This window comes from Mesoplodon mirus, assembly GCF_964341445.2.
Source record: "Mesoplodon mirus genome assembly, chromosome: 17".
In the NCBI taxonomy this organism is placed as follows: Eukaryota; Metazoa; Chordata; class Mammalia; order Artiodactyla; family Ziphiidae; genus Mesoplodon; species Mesoplodon mirus.
The window spans coordinates 4,303,842-4,317,985 of NC_138993.1; the positions used below are offsets into that span (position 1 = coordinate 4,303,842).

General features: G+C 37.2%; 1 protein-coding gene across 3 annotated transcripts in view; it reads left to right on the plus strand.

The window, feature by feature from the left end:
- The window catches only part of CDK8 (cyclin dependent kinase 8), a 99,730-nt gene that overhangs the window by 52,825 nt on the left and 32,761 nt on the right, over positions 1 to 14,144 (plus strand). For all 3 annotated transcript variants that reach the window (XM_082601945.1, XM_082601946.1, XM_082601947.1), the window contains exons 3-4: positions 3,648 to 3,758; positions 8,247 to 8,387. In XM_082601945.1, coding sequence (XP_082458071.1) covers positions 3,648 to 3,758; positions 8,247 to 8,387 — 252 coding nt within the window. The remainder of the gene's footprint in view (positions 1 to 3,647; positions 3,759 to 8,246; positions 8,388 to 14,144) is intronic.

Consider the following 14,144-nt stretch of genomic DNA (forward strand, 5'->3'; position numbering starts at 1 on the left):
TTTTTGCATGGTGGGATGGGAATGCTTTTTTTGGGGTTTTTTTGGAATGCTTTTTAACTTACGCATCATTAGGGCCACTTGGGTTATTAAATGGAGATAAAATAAGGAGATAAAAGATTTTAAATAGAAGAATGTCTTTCTAGGAGATGAGAAAGGTTAATAAACCCATGCAGATGTGTTCTACTTGCAAGTTTCTGTCTGTATAAGCTCTTTATTATTTTGTGAAAAGTTTACAAAATTTTATTCAGCTTTCCTTTGTAATTTGCAGAAAAAATAGGTACTGTATCTCACAGAGTTACAGATCTTAGTTCTTATCTGATATTTGGTGGTGATGAATGTTGTATTTTCTATTGTTGCTGTTACAGTTGTCCCTTCGCATCCATGGATTCAACCAACCATGAATAGGAAATATTGGGGGGGTGGATTTCCAGAACGTTCCAAAAAGCAAAATTTGAATTTACCATGCTCCAGCAACTATTTACATAGCATTTACATTGTAAGAGATATTATAAGTGTAAAAGGAAAAAAAAGAAAAAAGAAAAAGAAGAGATATTATAAGTAATCTGAAGATGATTTAAAGTATAAGGGACTTGAGCATTGGGGGATTTTGGTACCCTCCTGGGGCAGGGTGGGGTTGGGGGGTGGTCCTGGAATCAGTCCCCCTCAAATATTGAGGGACGACTATAGATAGTTTTTTTAAATAATTACAAGCTACAGATTTGTTTTAAGTTTAATTGTTTTGTGATGTCAAAACAGACAGCTAGTAGAATGGGAGAAAATATTTGTAAATCATATATCTGCTAAGGGATTAATATCTAGACTATGTAAAGAATTACAACTCAATAGCAACAACAAAAAACCCAATTCAAAAATAGGCAGAGAGGGCTTCCCTGGTGGCACAGTGGTTAAGAATCCACCTGCCAGTGCAAGGGACACGGTCCGAGCCCTGGTCTGGGAAGATCCCACACGCCGCGTGCAACTAAGCCCGTGCACCACAACTACTGAGCCTACACTCTAGAGCCCATATATTAGATATTAGGCAGAAGATTTGAATAGACATTTCTCGAAAGAAGATATACCTGTAAGCACATGAAAAGATGCTTATCATTAGTCATTAGGGAATTGCATATCAAAAGCACAGCAGGATACCACATCATACCTATTAGGATGTGACTATTACAAAAAGAAAATTTTAAAAGGTAAATAAAAGTTGATGAGGGTGTGGAGAAATTGGAATTCTCATGCATTGCTGATGGGAATGTAAATGGTAAAACTGCTGTGAAAACCAGTTTGATGGTTCCTCGAAAAGTTAAACATAGAATTATCTTATGATATAGCAATTCCACTCCTAGGTATTTACCCAGAGAATTGAAAGTAGGGACTCGGGTACCTGTACACCAATGTTCATAGCAGCATTATTCACAGTAGCCAAAACACGGAAACAACCAGGGCCCATTAGCTGATGAATGAATAAACAAAATGTGGTGTATAAATGGAATGGAATGTATTGGGTTGGCCTAAAAGTTTGTTCAGTTTTCCCGTAAGACAGCTCTAGTAACACTGAGTTGTCTTTAACTTCATTAGAAACAATTTTGTTAGATTGTATTGTGATAGCTGTCATATCAGTGTGCATTTTTAAAAAAACATCAAAATTGGTGAGTTTTTGTGTAGCCATTTTAATATTGAGGATGGAAGAAAAAAGCAACATTTTTGGCACATTATGCTTTATCATTTCAAGAAAGGTAAAAACGCAACTGAAACGAAGAAAAGATTTGTGCAGTGTATGGAGAAGGTTCTGTGACTGATCAAACATGTCAAAAGTGGTTTGCGAAGTTTTGTGCTGGCGGTTTCTTGCTGGACAGTGCTTCACGGTCGGGTAGACCAGTTGAAGTTGATAGCGGCCAAATCGAGACATTAATTGAGAACAATCAACATTACAGCACTTGGGAGATAGCTGACATACTCAAAATATCCAAATCAAGTGTTGAAAATCATTTGCACCAGCTTGGTTGTGTGAATCGCTTTGATGTTTGGGTCCTGCATAAGTTAAAGAGAATAAAACCTTCTTGAAGGTATTTCTGCATGCGATTCTCTACCCACATGTAACAAAGATGTTCCATTTTTAAAACAAATGGTGGGGCCTCCCTGGTGGCGCAGTGGTTGAGAGTCCGCCTGCCGATGCAGGGGATACGGGTTCGTGCCCCGGTCTGGGAGGATCCCACATGCCGCGGAGCGGCTGGGCCCGTGAGCCATGGCCGCTGGGCCTGCGCATCCGGAGCCTGTGCTCCGCAACGGGAGAGGCCACAACAGTGAGAGGCCCGCATACCGCAAAAAGAAAAAAAAAAAAAAAAAAAAAAACAAATGGTGACGGGTGATTAAAAGTGGATACTGTACAATAATGTGGAATGGAAGAGATCGTGGGGCAAGCAAAATGAACCACCACCAACCACACCAAAGGCTGGTCTTCATCCAAAGAAGGTTGTGTATATGGTGGGATTGCAAAGGTGTCCTCTGTTATGAGTTCCTTCTGGAAAACCCAATGATTAATTCCAACAAGTACTGCTCCTAGTTAGACCAACTGAAAGCAGCACTTGATGAAAAGCGTCCAGAATTAGTCAACAGAAAATGCATGATCTTCCATCACGATAACGTGAGACCACATGTTTCTTTGATGACCAGGCAAAAACTGTTACAGCTTAGCTGGGAAGTTCTGATTCATCCACTGTATTCACCAGACGTTACGCCTTCGGATTTCCATTTATTTCGGTCTTTACAAAATTCTCTTAATGGAAAAAATTTCCATTCCTTGGAAGACTGTAAAAGGCACCTGGAACAGTTCTTTGCTCAAAAAGATAAAAAGTTTTGGGAAGATGGAATTATGAAGTTGCCTGAAAAATGGCAGAAGTAGTGGAGCAAAATGGTGAATACATTGTTCAGTAAAGTTCTTGGTGAAAATGAAAAATGTGTCTTTAATTTTTACTTAAAAACCAAAGGAACTTTTTGGCCAACCCAATATTTGGCCATTAAAAAGCTATGAAATTTTGATGCATGCTACAACATGGATAAACCTTAAAGACTTTATGCTAAGTGAAATAAACCAGACACAAAAGGACAAATACTGTATGATTCGACTTATATAAGGTACCTAGAATAGGCAAGTTCATAGAGACAGAAAGTAGAATAGAGGTTACCAGGGGCTGAGGGGGAGAGGAAAGTGGGGAGTTATTGTAATTTAATGGGTACAGAGTTTCTGTTTAGGATAATGAAACAGTTCTAAAATGGATCGTGGGGATGGTTGCACAACATTGTGAGTGTACTTATGCTTCTGAATTGAAAATGGTTAAAATGGTAATTTTTTTATTATGTATATATTTTACCATAATAAAAACATTAAAACAAAACAAAAAAAGAAACCAACTAAACAATAGCAACCATACAGACAGATTTACACAGTTATATCTTTTCAGTATCTTTTCTCCACTGATTTTTACTCATTTGTATGGGTATCTCAAAATTGTATAGGTACTTATTAGAATTTTAGGATTGATTGCCATTAAGTTTGTATTGCCTTTGAATTACAAATGGTATGGGGTTTTTAATGCTATTTTTATGGCAGAGATTTTTAATGAATCTCCTTTGTTTTGCAGTTACTTCGAGAGCTTAAGCATCCAAATGTCATCTCTCTTCAGAAGGTGTTTCTGTCTCATGCTGATAGGAAAGTATGGCTGCTGTTTGACTACGCTGAGCATGACCTCTGGGTAAGGTGAATGGTTGGTGGACGTGGAGCCATGGTTTCAGTTGGGGATTAAGAGGGACTGACTGAAAACAGTTTTGGGAGCTCATCTTCGTATGAGATTTACATTTTGTTTGTTTGTTTGTTTGTTTTTGCGGTACGCGGGCCTCTCACTGTCGTGGCCTCTCCCGCTGCGGAACACAGGCTCTGGATGCGCAGGCCCAGTGGCCATGGCTCACGGGCCCAGCCGCTCTGCGGCACGTGGGATCTTCCCAGACCGGGGCACGAACCCGTGTCCCCTGCATCGGCAGGCAGACTCTCAACCACTGCACCACCAGGGAAGCCCGAGATTTACATTTTTAAAATAAAAGTAACTTCCTAGAATGTGGTTGAGGAGTTACCAACACTAGAGTATTGCTTTGTATTTTTACTTTTGGTCATATCAGTTTGACCTTTGTAACGTACTACAGAAAACAAACAACTCTTCAATATTGTTTCCTAGCTTTAGATTTTTGATAAAATAGAAAAATTAACAGTAATAACTATTTTCTTATAAAATTTAAAAGCAGCATCTTTCCTTTTATTCTGTAATGTAAAGAAATGTAAGATGAGAAGGTGATAGGGAAAAGAATATGTTATGTTTGAAGGACTAGATTGAGATCTAATGGGCCTGTCTGTCATTTATCATGTGACTGTCATTTGTCATGTGACCTTAGACAAATCTCTTAATGGCTCTGAAGCTATAGTTTCCCCCATCTGTAAAATATAATACTTTTACTGCTCTTTTTTACAGGATTTTCCTGGAGAACAATTTTGTATTCAAAAAGCCTTGTAAACTAAGTGTTCTATACAAGTACAGTAGAAAACTTGTTAATCATTTATTGGGTATCATTCACAATTGATATTCAGTATTCTAATGTATTTCTTATTTTCATTGGCAGAAGTTCAATATTGTACACACTTGAATTTGGCATATTCTTATATAGGAAGAATTCTTTGTAGAAGAGAGGTCTAACTACAAAATGAGATTGTCATGGAAATAGAGTCTGTTGTGGCTTTTATTTTGTTGTGGCTTTTATTTTATGATAAGAATATTTTTAGGTCACCAGACCCAATTAAACAGTTGATTCTCAAAGTCAAGTAATTATATTTATTAGTTTAGCTAATATAATGAAAATATGATTCTGTATTGATAAACATTATTATAAGCTAAGAATTTAAATTTATCCTGTCTAAATAGGTAAAATACAAACAGCTGACTCAGTATCTTGCATTTACTCAGCAGATTATTTTTAAAATAGGATTTACAGAAGCCTTAAGTAACTATAAAATTTACTCCTTTATTAAATATAACAGCTACATTTTTTTTTTTTTTTTTGCTTTACGCGGGCCCCTCACTCTTGTGGCCTCTCCTGTTGCGGAGCACAGGCTCTGGACGCACAGGCTCAGCGGCCATGGCTCACGGGCCCAGACGCTCCACGGCACATGGGATCTTCCCGGATCGGGGCACGAACCCGTGTCGCCTGCATTGGCAGGCGGACTCTCAACCACTGCGCCACCAGGGAAGCCCAACAGCTACATTTAAAAAAAAAAAAAACCTGAAAGGCCATCTTGGGGATAAGATTAATGATATATATAGATGAAAATCTATAATAGGATAGCCCAAATAATTTTGAAAGATACAAAACTTATATCCTGATCAGTCTTGGGTGAAGAACATGTTAACACAGATTTCCGTTTAGGAAACAAAACAAGTAAACAAAACCCAGTATTATGTCAAGTTAATTCATTAGCAACTACTTCAGTACTGTGAGATATATTTTTCTGATATTTACTAAGTAATAAGGTCTTTAAATATTTCACTGTGTTTTGCATCCTATCTATATTTACTAAATTAGCATGGCTGTGCATTTATTGAGCTAAATAAAAGAGAAAACATATGCAAGGGATTATAGTATCCTGGCTCAATCTCAAAATCTTCAAAATAATTTATTCTTTCATTCAGCTGTAGTTCGTAAATGCAAATACAAAATTTTGAAATAAAACTAGCACAAATCCTAGTAAAACTGTTTAAAAGTAAATTCACCTTCTGGAAATAGTTTTAAACTCTTGCTAATTTCCAGAAGTATCCTCATTTACATAATTTTAACTTTAACAGACTTCAGAAACTGAAACTTATTTTGGTGTCATATGCTTTCAGATTTATAAAAAAATATTTTCATACTGTTTGTAGATTCCTGTTTTCCATGACTAAATTTGGTTTGATTCAAATTATTTTTGTAAGTTATCTGGAAAGAACTGTTTTCAAACAGAAAATAGACACATGAAATTTTCTCTCTGTTTTATGAAACTATTGTCCAAGGTTCATACTGGTTGTAAATATTTTTTTCTTTTTTTGTTGGCTTCTGTTCTTTTAAAAGAGATCTAATCTAATCAAATTAGGATTCTGTTAATAAAAATTCATTAAATCAGGGTGGCCAATATTGAATTGAACATTCATCATACTGAAATCTAACATAAGATCAAATTATATAATCCAAATTTATGAGAAAATTTCCAGTCTGGTTTATAAACGTGATTTGTAATAAAACATAGTTGAGCATAGGAGATAGCATTGTATTTACAGTGGTTTCTCACAAACTGGTATGTAATATTTAATTTTATATGTAGGTATAATTATGCTTTCACAAATTATACTGCATGTAATGTTGTGCATATAGTCACCATTGTCTTTATCATCATCTTATTAAATACTCATTTAAGCCAAATAAGTACTTTTAATGCTTATTTTAATAAAAACCAAATGGTGATTCAATTTTATTAAAACCTATTCTTTATCCATTTTATTTTCTTATTTTAATTTGAATATTGAAATGAATTAGATGGGGTAAGGCAGCAGAGGATTAGAAAACAGTTGCAGTAAAAAGAGTCATTTAAAAAAATCACTTAGGTGTTGGTGAAATCTTATGGTATACATATTGCATATTTGTTATATTGCACTGGAATAAAAATGAAAGTAAAAAATTCTCCCACTATAGTTTTTTGTAGTTATAAAATATTGGTAAAACATATGTAATACCCTAATGAAAATATAACTAAAGAAGTGGTATATGGCATCAGTTGATTATCTTACCTCCCTAAATATTTGTTCCTTTCATTCTTACTCTGGCAGGTTTTAATTTTTTTAAATGTATTTTAATCTTTTTTTCTTTTAAGCTCTGACAGCCACTGGTTCTTCTTAAGGTGAACAGACTTGATTGTCACATCATTTCTTAAGATAGGTGACAAACAGTCTAGATTATTAAGAGTTATTGTAGCTCTGTTTTGTTTGCCTTTTCTTAAATACTTTAAAAAAGTTACTGAGAAGAAAGTTAACATAATGTAATGCTGCTACTAAAGTATAGATTAATCATACTACATATGTACTGACTGATACCCCTTACCTTCTGAAATATACCTTTGCTTTTTATTTTTTCTTTGGAAGATAAAACTCCTTCACTCATTAGTCATTAGTTATTTCTTACCCATTTTCTACCTCTATATCATAAGAAAGTAGAAATGAAAAGATTAATGTATAATATTAAATATCTCACTCCTCTTTTAATTATTTTTATTAAGTTCAAGAATACACCTGATACTCCCTCACAAATACTGGTCAGGAGTCTGCTCTTGTGCATGTTAGACACAAGCATGGGCACAGTGGTGCACACAGCAGAGTTGGCTGCAGCTGACTTGTAGATTTTCTTGCAGTTTAAGAGTGCTTTCATTAAAATGAAACCTGTCAAAAGTTTGAAACATTGGATCTTGTTTCTGTTGAGGTACATTTATTTGTAAAATGATTTTCTGTTTATAAAGTGGTATTGTGTTTACCGGATGTCCACTAACATTATATTGATACCTAGAAAGCTTTGATGGATGTTACAAGGCTGTTTTTTTTCCTCGTCTGAAGAAGCTTTCATATTTCTAATTATGTCCAGTGTGAATTGGTCATTTACATGTTATTCCTTTGTGTTTGTGTGCACTTAATTGAAATATTTTCCCATTTGCTTTCTTTATAACTCATGTATTGTAAATAGGTACCACATCTATGCTATGTCAACCAGCCAGAGCTTTCTCTGTTCTTTTTTTTTTTTTTTTTCATTTAATCACTGCAGAATAAAAAATACTCTTTCCTTGAAAATTTTCACCAGATAAACAGGGGTCAAGTAACTCTGAAAGTAATTTTTAATTATACTTTAAAAATAAAACCACATTACTTCTCTGTTGTCATCATTTATTTTCTGAGACCGTATCATATGCTTAGGAAATGACATTTTAGCTCTAGTTATTTGGAAAATTTAAGGTTATTTATGTTATCCAGCAGAACGTGAAATTATATTTTCAAATCTTTGGAAAATCTTTGGAAATCCCTGAGTGTTTCTTTTTCTGTTAGGAAAATATTATATATATATATATTATATATCAAGCTATCTTTCCTTTTTTAAGCTTCTGGTGATATTTTTCTTTCTTTCAGCATATAATCAAGTTTCACAGAGCTTCTAAAGCAAACAAGAAGCCAGTACAGTTACCTCGGGGAATGGTGAAGTCACTATTGTATCAGATCCTAGATGGGATTCACTACCTGCATGCTAACTGGGTGTTGCACAGGGATCTGGTAAGTTGAAATGTAGTTAGGTTTAAGCCAGAAAGATGCATTTGGAGTTGGATGATTTTCTATTTGTCTCTAGATATCAGTGCTATACAGGCCTGCAAACCTTATAGAGGAAGTGGGAATGCTAGTCTCAAAACTAGCCTAGCCTTGTGCTTTTGTGTAATGCATCCTGCTTCTTGACATACGTTAAGCTGTTGCTTAAGAGGTGAAAGAGGGCACATTTGTTTTGCTAAGCTTTCGGGGTTTTTTTTTCAAGTCTGTAAATAACGTATCGGCCCGCTTTAATTGAATATTATATGCCAGACAAACTCTAGAAGCTGATATATTTATGAGTAACTTGAAAATAACCCTTTGGAGCCTACTGTATCCTAGGTTGTATATTAGAAAAGGAGCATTCATCTGCTTATTTTTAAACCCACTATGTTAGTAGCAGTCTCTCCGCCAACAGCCTTTAATAATCATGGTTGAGTACATTATTGAGTGCCTTGCCATGTTAAGCTGCAAAAATTTTTACGAATTTAGAAACTTCAGAAACTGACTTTATTTTTATTTCACATGGCAGAATAGTTTATGCCCTTTTTTTAAAAAAAACCCATATAGCATTAAATTGGTGATTAAATTGTGCATTGTTCATTTAATCTTCATAGATTTAAATTATGTAACTCTCACACTCCCCCTTCCCCTTTCATATTGTGTAATGTAGTAACTCTAGTAAGGTGTGCCTTCATTTCAAACAATTACAAACACAATGCTGGAAGTGATGACTTGGTCTCTAGTCACACGTGTACGTTAGGAAAAAACCCCGTCGCCAACTCGGAGGTGGAGCTGCTGTACCCCTCACGCAGAGATTCTTTCCAGGCTGCTCTGTGTTTAATGCAGTCAGTCTCTGGCCTTCAGTCAGGTGTTTTAGTTTCTAGTTCTTTCATCTGTCTTCAGTAAATCTCCTTGAAATAAGTTTAGTGGTAGTTATTTTATCTCCAGTTGTCAAATCTAGAAACCATTTAGAGTAGGATCAATAACACATCAGAAATTTGGTTGAAATAACTTTTTCCCTTATGCAAAAAATTTTCCTTTATTTTTAATAGAATTAGGTTATTTTATTTATAAACAATGAATTTATAGAATATAAATATGAAACATCCTTTGTCGCTTTATGAAGCTGAAAATAAATTTCAGCTTTTAGGGCTAGAGTCCACTTAGGGAAAAACTATTACTGCTTTTGAGTTACTGACCTTTTTTATGATCCTAAAAGAATAGAATCTGGTTTTTCCCCATAGAGTTAATTATGCTACAATAACGCTCCATTTTCTTTCTAATGTAAGTATTTTCTCATCACTAAAATATGTATGTTCATTAGATGAATACAAACTGATTTTTAAACCAGTATTTAATTTTTATGTTAATGTATAATATACCTGAACTACTCACATTAGTATTAACTACAGTGGTGAAAATAATTTCAAAGTCTGATTTCTTTTGTGTCTCTCTTGGGAGAGCTCTTTCTGTTGATACAGCCAGAACAAGTTGTCTTTGGCCCAGAGACAGTGTAGAGCAGGTCACCTCAGAGGTCTCTGTTGGTGGTGTACCAGGAGGCAGATGCAGTGGGGCAGTGCACTTAGGTGCAGGTGACAGAGGGATGCACTGTCTGCAGCTGATTTAAAAATAATAATGAAACAGATGAAAAGTAGTTACTTTTTAAATTTTTATTTATTTATTATTCTTGGCTGCGTTGGTTCTTTGTTGCTGCCCACGGGCTTCCTCTAGTTGCCATGAGCGGGGGCTACTCTTCGTTGCTCTGTGCGGGCTTCTCATTGCAGTGGCTTCTCTTGTTGCAGAACATGGGCTCTAGGCGTGCGGGCTTCAGTAGTCGTGGCGCACCGGCTCAGTAGTTGTGGCTCGCGGGCTCTAGAGTGCAGGCTCAGTAGTCGTGGCGCATGGGCTTAGTTGCTCCGCGGCATGTGGGATCTTCCCAGACCAGGGCTCGAACCCGTGTCCCCTGCATTGGCAGGCGGATTCTTAACCACTGCGCCACCAGGGAGGCCCATTACTTTTTATTGTTACCGTATGCTGGCAATTCTGAACAGTACCAGTGATACAATATTCCTGTTCACTGAGGCAAACCGCTCCTACTCGTGTGTCTTGGTACGGCGCTGCTCTCTGTTTAAAAGTGTGTTCATCCAAAATAGTTTGTAAACTGTAAGCGGTGGTGTTTCCGCTGCTGCCCCCTCTGGCTTTCCCATCTGAAGTGCGGTGTCCTGTACTGTCTGTGCGTGACTTCTTAGTGATCTTTCCAAACGCCTGACCCTTCTGTGCATCACAGGCACACTGCACCATCGTCTCCTTAAAACGGTAACCTCTGTCCCAGGCTGGATCTTACTGTTTCAGGCACCTGCCTCTTGAATTATTCTTCAGTTCTTGAAGGAAAGATTCATTATCATAGTTTTTAAAAAAATATGTGCCCACCTTCCTGCCAACTGAAAATTAAATTTTGGAGTTTGATATTATATAGTTTTTCAACGATAGCTACATAAGATATTCATATATGGAGTAATCAGGTATTTACTCTGAAGAACATTCTTTACAAGCTGTATGATATGCCTTTTCTTAACCCCTTCTCAAATAGTTGTTATGATTTGCGGATGAGATATTTACCCTATGAGAATGAATATAATTCCGAGTTAATTATATTCTTTGCTCCTTTCAGTCAGGTTTAGATGAAATGAGGCAATACCAACCTTAATAGATCTACGTAGATATTTATTTGTTCGTTTGTTTATTTATTTATTTATTGGCCATGCCACATGGCTTTCAGGATCTTAGTTACCCAAGCAGGGATCAGACCTGTGCCCCCTGCAGTGGAAATGTGGAGTCCTAACCACTGGGACCACCAGGGAATTCCCTACACAGATTTATAATGTTAATAATTGAAGCAATTGGTTAAGTTGCTGACTTGCCACAAGAAACTTCATATTAAGGTGGATAATTGGCATAGACAGCCTAAAAACACCATTTGAAAATAGCCCAGAATGTTACTGAAGCTTTGGCTTAATAACATTGGCTTTATTATTAATAGAAATACTGATTTGAGATGATAGAGTTATGAAGTTCTTTGATATATATAGTTGTTATTTAATAAATAAAGATTAATTTTGTCACTACTAATGATTATGTAGTAGCAGATCAGTAACTGGGATCTGTCATCCTTGGCAGGAAATAGAGATCTAATAATTCTGGAACTCTTGTTGGGCTGAAGGTGGTAATGTGTACACATGTGTGGATGTTTTAAGAAAAATGGGCTAGAAAGGAAAAACATTCAGTGTTTATTTTGTGAGATAATTTATGAATCCACAGTAAACTTTTTAGTTTTAGAGCATTAAAATATGTATGTATAAGTTGGTTTGCTTATACACTTAATCTGTTTGCTGTAAGTAGAGAGAAATAAAAACAGAGGTGTGTGTAAGTTAGCTATGTTGTTTCCTTTGACTACACCCTTCTCCTTTCTTCTTTATTCTCCTCTCCTTGGAAATTAAAATCGTTTGACTAATAGTCTGTAGTCCTGGTTCTGGCATTACCATCTGTATTAATCAGCGTTCTCCAGAGAGACAGAATGTGTATATACAGAGAGAGTGAGATTTCTTTTAAGCAGTTCCCTCAGGCAGTTGTGGAGGCCTGGTTAGTCAGAATCTGCCGGGTAGGCTGGCAGGTTTGACAGACCCAAGGGAAGAGGTGTAGTTGAGTCCAAAGTCAGTCTGCTGGCAGAATTCCTTCTTGTTCAGGGAGGTCAGTTTGTTTTATTAAGGCCTTCACCTGGTGGATGAGACCCACCCACGTTATGGAGGGTAATCCCTTTGACTCAAAGTCCACCTATTTAAATGTTAATCTCATCCAAAACCACCTTGACAGAAACATCCAGAATACTGTTTGACCAGATACACAGGCACTGTGGTCCAGCCAAGGTGACAGATAAAATAAGCACCCTATACAAGTTGGTTAGCCAAGACGCCCATTAAGGTGATGTGAGGAAAGGCATTGCTGGGTCACATCGTCCATCCACCCCACCCCACCCCCGTAATCTGCTGTTTATATAAAATAGGAGTGTTCTGTTGGCTTAAGGAATATTAAGATTTTTTTGCCAGATACCATAAAGAGAAGCTAAGTGTGAAATATTATGAAAGCTTCAAATAAAGATATGTTTAAGTGACTCAAAATAAGGAAAGGTTTAAAGTCTGTTAGCCTGAGTGTATTGAGTTTGGTGATTTTTTTCTGAGCCCAGTCTAGTAAAAAACTTGAAGCACCAAAATCATATTCGATACTTTTTGTGTAGAAGCTAAGTTTGATTTGGCAGTAGTGACTGAACTCTTTCCTGTGAGAGATAGTCCTCCTGGACTGAGTTAAAGCACACGGACAGAGTGTGAGAAGTTCTCACTAACAGTGACTCCACTGTGACCTGTGTGAGGACAGCCAGCCAGTTTACGCTATCTGGCCTCTTTCAGTAGAACTGATGGGTTTTTTTGTTTGTTTGTTTTTGTTTTTGCGGTACACCGGCCTCTCGCTGCTGTGGCCTCTCCCGTTGCGGAGCACAGGCTCCGGACGAGCAGGCTCAGTGGCCATGGCTCACGGGCCCAGCCGCTCCGCGGCATGTGGGATCTTCCTGGACCGGGGCACGAACCCGTGTCCCCTGCATCGGCAGGTGGACTCTCAACCACTGCGCCACCAGGGAAGCCCAGAACTGATTACTTTTTATAAAACTTTCTAAATTTAGGAATGGTTTTCTTGTGCAATCGTGAAATTTCAAACTCAGTTAATTTTTCTTTTCCTAGGAAAGTTCTGTGATAGATTAAGAATTTGAAAAACGCTTGTCAACGTATGCATGCTGGTGTTAGTGAACTGCAGATTAAAAACACCACTACAGTCTGGCTCCAGTCTCCTTTTCTTCTTTTCTCTCTTTCTTGATAGTTCTTTTCCAGCCCACCCAGAGGTTGCCCTGCCTTCCTGAATCCCTGCTCCCTTCATCTCCAGCATCTGAAATTCTATTCATCCTTGTCAGTAAAGTGCGCCCCTCCTCCGCCTCCACTCCCCCACTCCCACCGCAGTCACACTAGCTGGGAGGGAGAATGTTTACTTCTACACCCTGTAGCAGTTACTTTGGACTACCCCTGGGGCACTTGCTAGTTTTGGTAATTGTATGTCCTCTGTTTGATGGTAAGTTCCTGAGGGCAAAGACTGTGACTTATTATATGTTTGTATCCTGCCCAGTGCTTAGCAAAATACACATTAATGTATACAGTATTGCTTATATTTGTTGAATGAATGAAGTAGCCCATTTGTAACAGAAGCAAAGTGGCCTCCAAGGTTATTCTCCATAGCTTATCTCTGGTATTACCTGATGCTGGTCCGTATCTACAGACACACAGAGACTCTGCTGCGTTTCTTCCTTTTACTCCCTCTTATCTCTGCTGTGATTCCGTGCAGTGGAACAGTGCAGAAAAAGTTCTTTTCTATTCATACTACATTTTAAGTCCTTTCAGTAGCCTTCCTCTTTCCACCTAAAAGAGCTCAGCTCTTAGCAGTCAGTTCAGAGACCATTCAGCTAATGATACTGATCTGTTGACCTTTTCCATTGCACTCTTCCTCTACCCCATATTTTTGTTCCTCCCACTGAGACCTATTTCCTGGCCCTTTGTCTGTTCTGATGTTCTTCTCTTCATGTCATTTATTTTTTCCAATTTTTTTCCTTTAATCTTAAGGGTCGAACATTTC